The sequence below is a fragment of the Acanthochromis polyacanthus genome, chromosome 18, assembly GCF_021347895.1.
Source record: "Acanthochromis polyacanthus isolate Apoly-LR-REF ecotype Palm Island chromosome 18, KAUST_Apoly_ChrSc, whole genome shotgun sequence".
Lineage (NCBI taxonomy): Eukaryota > Metazoa > Chordata > Actinopteri > Pomacentridae > Acanthochromis > Acanthochromis polyacanthus.
In genome coordinates, this window is record NC_067130.1 from 9,638,842 (window position 1) to 9,644,841 (window position 6,000).

The following is a 6,000-nucleotide window of genomic DNA, read 5'->3' on the forward strand; positions in this document are numbered from 1 at the left end:
TTAGGGCCAGCCGGCGCATAACGCTGCGCTGCATTATTAGCAGGCCACTCAATCCACAGTGGAAATCAAAAGCAGGGACTCAGGAAATGGGTGTTGAGTGAGGTCACATCCCAACGAGGCAGCACGTGCTCCAGGTCGGGAAAAGCCAGGACACGCACCATGGGATTATGGGAATGCGCAGGATTCTGTCGGAGCCCATGGGTACCGAGGGGGGCCGGCGTATTACCCTATCTGAGATTCAACGTGGCGCATGTGCAGCAGGGCGAGCGGGCGCGTTGGGTGGTGGGAGAAAGGTGAAACAGGTGAGGCGGGTGGTCAGGAGGATTTTGGGATGCTGCTTTCCGGAGGGGAAGCAGCAGAGGAGTGAGGATGTCACTGTGCCCTGTTGCCTCTGCCCTGGGTCAGCTCCCTCTCAGCAACCCCTCTAGGCACATGCAGAATGGCGTGATGAAACAGAGGAGTGAGGACTGAGTCTCTCTCCTCCTTCTCTGCCACATTCGCTTAGTCCCTGCCGAGGAACCTGCCAGGGACACATCTAGAGGAAAGACTGTCAGAGATAATAGATTGACAACTGACGGGGCGCGAGGAAAAGGAGATTGACTTCTGCCTTTTTGGAGAATTCTAAACCCATCCTACCACCATACCCAGCTGAAGACTATAATGTACACAACACGAAATTTATGTTCAACTTTTCTGGCATTTATTGGTTTGATTTTTATGTGGATTGGATTTACAGCGCTGAAGAGCTTAATTGGTGACTCTATGCCTTGGATTGTTTCTCATGTGGACTCTGGACTTGGATACTCAACTTTCTTCCCATCTCCTTTTTTTTGTCTTCCTTCTCAATCTACTTTCTCTTTCATCTTTACTCCCCAACTTTCCCCCCCTCATCCATCTCTATTCATAAACCTCTCTCCCTTTCTCTTTCCTTCTTTCTTTCCCTCCGCTACCTTTCCTTCACTCAGGGCCAAAGACATGAAGAATCGGCTGGCTTTCCTGCGGAGGAGGAATGAATCCCCAGGAAGCAACCCAGCCAGCAAGTTAGACAAATCTATGAAGTCAGTCAAGTAAGTGGCCACTTCCTGACAGCAGCGTGTGCGTGTGTGGGTGTGAGTGAGGCTGCTTTCTGGATCTTGCCACAGCTGGTGGTGACCTGGTCCTGGAAGGCAGACATGTGGGCAGTAGGAGAGATGGGAGTGTTCTTCCAGTGTGGCATTAATAAAATGAATGAGAGGATGTGTGACGAAGATGGCAAGACAGAGGGAGGGATAGAGCAATGTTTGAAAGCAGCGTCTTTTTATATATATCTATAAAATGTAGTCTTTAAATTAATAGATTCTCGTTAAATATAACAGGAAATAAGGCAAAGTTGTGTGTAATATGAGCAGCCTTCATATACTTTCTTTTAATAAAAAAATGATTTAAGAAAAATTAACCACAATACAGTTTGATTTACTTAATATTAAAAAATATCAACCAGTTGTGGAGATGTTTTCCTTATATGTTAACAGGAAATCTAGCGATGTATTTTATCAAGAGCATGTTTAGTCTACTTATACACAGCATTGTATGTAAATAAACTGTCATCTAAAAGACAGAAATGCAAGATAAAGTGTATTTTCAGTGATCTGTCACAATAGATGCTTGATTATACCGTGAAACTAAATCAAAAGGTGCAAAACAAAATATTCAAATTGTCAATAGTGCTGCCCAGAATCACAAAAAGCCGGTTATGTCATATCAGGCCTCTCGTGTGGATTGCAGTGAGTGTGAGACGGGCACCGCTTCAAAAGCCACACTTCATTGCAGGGTATAGAAAGGATGGGAGGCAGCAGGGGGCAGACAGACACCAGTAGGGGTAGGAGGGCTCTAAACCCCACACTGAATCCCGATTGGCCCGGCTTAAGCCCCTCCTCCTCCCGCCTTCTAACATTGCATTGAGTGGGCCTATAAGAGCCTCCCCCCCCACACCTTAGTGAGGCAGACAGACTCATGGCTCACAGTGTTGCAACCACTCACAAGGTAGAGAGACCAGCAACAGACTAGAGTGGAAGGAAGCAGCGCAGAGGAATCGTCCGGCTCCACAGCATTTCCGCTCACCCTCCCAGCATAGAGCAAGTCCTGCGGATGGGTCACACAATGAGAAACCTGGCTGAAATGGGCTTGTTAAAGAACCGCTCTGCTTTCATCTGCAGGCCCACCCCAGAGGAGGCACTGAAATGGGGGGACTCACTGGACAAGCTGCTGGCACACAAATGTAAGTTACTTTTCAGTCCTTTTTGTGATTTTTGTTCTGTTTTCTTTTGACTTTACATTTAAAAAAAAAAAATCATCCAATTTCTGTGTTTGATTCAGTGCAACGTGGTTGTAAATGGTGAGAATAGTGAATAGTGCATGTTTGAGGTGTTGGGGGAGGGTGGTGAGCACTGAAAATATGCTTGTACTGATATGTGGATCACACACACACACACACACACACACACACACACACACACACACACACACACACACACACACACACAGTGCTTATATGTGTGGACAGCTTGCAGCAAGTTTCCCTAATCCCAACGGACAGACCCCATGATTTACACAGCAAGATGAAGTGTGACTAAAACAGGCTGCCTGCAAAGTGTGTTACTATTTCTGTTTTCCACAATTCATCTTCCACACTTCAGCCCCAATTCTTTCTCAGAACAGAAAGCTGATGCGAAGCCAGCACTGCATCTGTTCCTCATTCGGTTGGCCTCTTTATTCTCCCTCTTCTCCTTATTCCTTCTCCTCCACGTCTTACCTCACTCCTGCTTACCAGAATGAGGTAAGAGATGACTGCCTCGCATTTGGCGCTGCTTATCAGCGTGGGTGATTCATGGGAACGGAAAGGTGCAGACAGGAGCGGTGGGTGGACACGGCTTCCTGCTATTCTCTCCCCTGGATGCCTTCTTCCTCAAATCATTAACTGGACCGAAACTCAAAAAGCCCAAAGTGCCAGACTTAGCGTCTTTTCCTCTTTACACCCAAACAGTCATCTCTTTGTTCATTCATGCGCACAAGAGGCTGCATAACTGTCATGCTAAATATTAAGGAATTATAGAGTCAGCGGGGTGATGTCACTTAAAAGACTTGAATATGTGCTGTGGTGTGTTTTTTCACTTTATTCCAACCACATGACTCAAAAGGCCCCGTCACGCTGGGCTATTTTGGGCACTGAAACTCCAAGGAGCGCTTCAGCCGTGAGGGTTGCCATGGCACTTTAGTCAACTCTCCTCTTGTTTATTCTTCTCCTCCCTCAGATGGCCTGGCAGCGTTCAGAGCTTTCCTGCGCACAGAGTTCAGCGAGGAGAATCTGGAATTCTGGCTAGCATGCGAGGAATACAAGAAGATCAAGTCGCAGTCCAAGATGGCCTCCAAAGCCAAGAAAATCTTTGCAGAATACATCGCCATCCAGTCTTGTAAAGAGGTGAGTGAGAGTGGATGTGACTCATGCGGATAGTAGAGAAAATTGCTTCAAAACCACGCTGTGCACTCACTTATTTTCTCCTGTTGCCCTGCAGGTAAACCTGGATTCCTACACCAGAGATCACACTAAGGACAACCTGCAGAATGTGACACGCTCCTGCTTTGACCTAGCACAGAGGCGGATATACGGGCTGATGGAGAAGGACTCATACCCTCGCTTCCTGCGCTCAGAACTCTACTTGGACTTAATCAACCAAAAAAAGCCCAGCTCCACTTCGACTTCATCTTCGTCATAAGAGATGAAACAAAAAATATATATATATGAGGAGAAGAGAAAGATGATGATGAAAGGAAAAAAAGGGGCAGACTTGAAAAATACACATAGAGTGGGTGGGATGTGAGCTTCTTTGTTTGCCTTTTTCATTTTTTTGTGTCTTCTCATCCTGTTCGCTATTATTTCTCATTGTTATGGTGTGAGAGGACGCGGCAAAGCTATGGCACTGCAAAGGAATGTAGTTTACACAGTTACCAGGTGGATGGATGAGTGGATGGATGGACTTGTGAATGGATGGATGGATGATGCTAACAATAACACAGATTCCCATGAGCAAGGGCTGGAGCAGGAGCTGGACGCTTGTCTGATCACTGTTTTTATAGTTTTTTTGTGGTTTAAGTCTCTTGTAAGAAAAAAAACATTTATTGTGTTTTTTTTGTCCAGTTGTACTGGAGAAAAAGAGGGGTTGCATCAAAAACCCTGCAGACATGAAGACAGTCCGGTACTGTTTTGTCACTTTTTTCCTTTATTTCTATTGAGACCCCCCCCCCCCCTTTTTCCTCCACCGCGTTCTCTGTGAAGCGACTTCAAAGCTGTTGGTACGACACAAAGTCATTTTTCTTCGTGGTTTTTCATCAGACTCCAAACTTTGCGATGGAAGAGGGGAGGGAAAAAAAAAAAACGAGATGATGTCTGAATGAAAACTACCGTTCTGGCTCTTTTTCGCACGCATCTGTTAAACCCTGCTTCCACGCACAGCTTCTATAAACGGCTTTCACCTTATTCAGACTGTGGGAAGATACTGTGAGCGTTCGACGGGAACACGAACGGAGACAGAGATGGGCAAAGAACATAAATGTACAAATAACAGATGGACTGGAGCTGTGACAGAACACAGGCGTGTGTCACATTAAAAGACGTGAAAAGTCACATTGGAAGCCAGAGATGGGAAAAAAAAGAAAAAAAGACGACTTGCTTCCTGTCTCCTAAGACTGTTTACAACGAGGAACGAAAACTCAAGAAGAAAAAGAGAAAAAGAAGTGTTCCGTGCAGCCAAAATTTCCTTTAACATTGTAGCTCATTCTGGACTAATTGAGGAAGCATTCTCAGGACATTGCTATGGCAGGTTAAAGCTTGGTTATTTTCTTCTCCGCTCTTTCTGTTTTTCTACACTTTTTTTTAATGCGTTAGGATTCCAACCTGCACTCCCTTGTTTCTACTGAGCAATACACAAGAGGTTGCTCGTTTCGTAGTCAGAGAAAAAGAGAAAATGCTTCATGTGTACAAAGGTTTGCCTATTTATTTAGATTAACTTGGTGGATGCTTCTACAGACACCCTCACGTCCTCCAGAGCACTCAGCTAAAAGCTCTCACTTTCCTCTTAACCACCAAACAGGTCCAATGCTGTCCTGAACTTTAAGTGCAATATTTTCTTTTTTTTTTAATTTCTTATTTTATTATTATGTTTGGTTTTGTTCATTTATTTGGATAATTGTTTTTTGGATTTTTAACGGGGAAGGCAGAACAGCTTGAGCTCTGTATTAACTTTATTTGATAAGAGAAAAATACTTAGAGCTATAAGGTTGACTTACAAACGTAAAAACTTTCAAGAAGCATAAGTAGTTTAATGAATTTTAAGCAAGTGATTCTAACTGTGTGTTACCCCCCCTAGCAGCAGGCAGCCGGGGGTTGGGGCGTTATGGTTGTAAATATAATTCTTTAAGAAAACTATGTGATAACACATTAAAAACAAACAAAAAACAAGAAGCCAATAGGTCTCTGCTGGTGATGAATGTGGGACCCAGCTGTATCTATGTAAATATGAGAGACTCAAAACTATAAGATGACATGTATTGTTAAAAAAAACAACAAAAAGAAATAGGTGCAGGAGCAGGTACAATCTGCTCTGTTCCCAGGTCATACACTGCTTGTAAGGAGTTTTCTGAAATGCATTTTATCATTTTCACTGTTTACAATTCAAAATGCATCTCCTATGATAGCAAGTGAAAACAGTAGAGTACATTTGGTGTCATTGCTAATGATAAATAAACCAACCAACTGATGAAGTAAGATGTCTTGTCTTGGGATTTGTCCTTGCATATTGAACACAAACATGCCGAGACTGATGAGCTCCCACACATTAGTTACACACAACCGAGATATTTGGAAATGCACTCGTTTGCTTTTTTTTTTTTTTTTTTGCAGAGAGATGAGAAGACCAACATCATTCTCATGTCTGCTAAATATGAAGCTAGCACCAGCACATGATC

The 6,000-nt window shown here is 43.9% G+C and overlaps 1 protein-coding gene across 10 annotated transcripts in view; it reads left to right on the plus strand.

Moving 5' to 3' along the window:
- rgs3a (regulator of G protein signaling 3a) overlaps window positions 1–5,800 on the plus strand; it is a 142,598-nt gene extending 136,798 nt beyond the window's left edge. For 9 of the 10 annotated variants that reach the window (XM_051938281.1, XM_051938279.1, XM_051938280.1 and 6 more), the window contains 4 exons: window positions 966–1,067; window positions 2,196–2,257; window positions 3,291–3,457; window positions 3,552–5,800. In XM_051938281.1, the coding sequence (XP_051794241.1) occupies window positions 966–1,067; window positions 2,196–2,257; window positions 3,291–3,457; window positions 3,552–3,752 (532 nt within the window). In that variant the 3' untranslated portion in view covers window positions 3,753–5,800. Of the gene's footprint in view, window positions 1–343; window positions 663–965; window positions 1,068–2,195; window positions 2,258–3,290; window positions 3,458–3,551 lie in introns of those variants that run through there. The other variant, XM_022212008.2, reaches the window with a different exon arrangement.
- The last annotated feature ends 200 nt before the right edge of the window (window positions 5,801–6,000 follow it).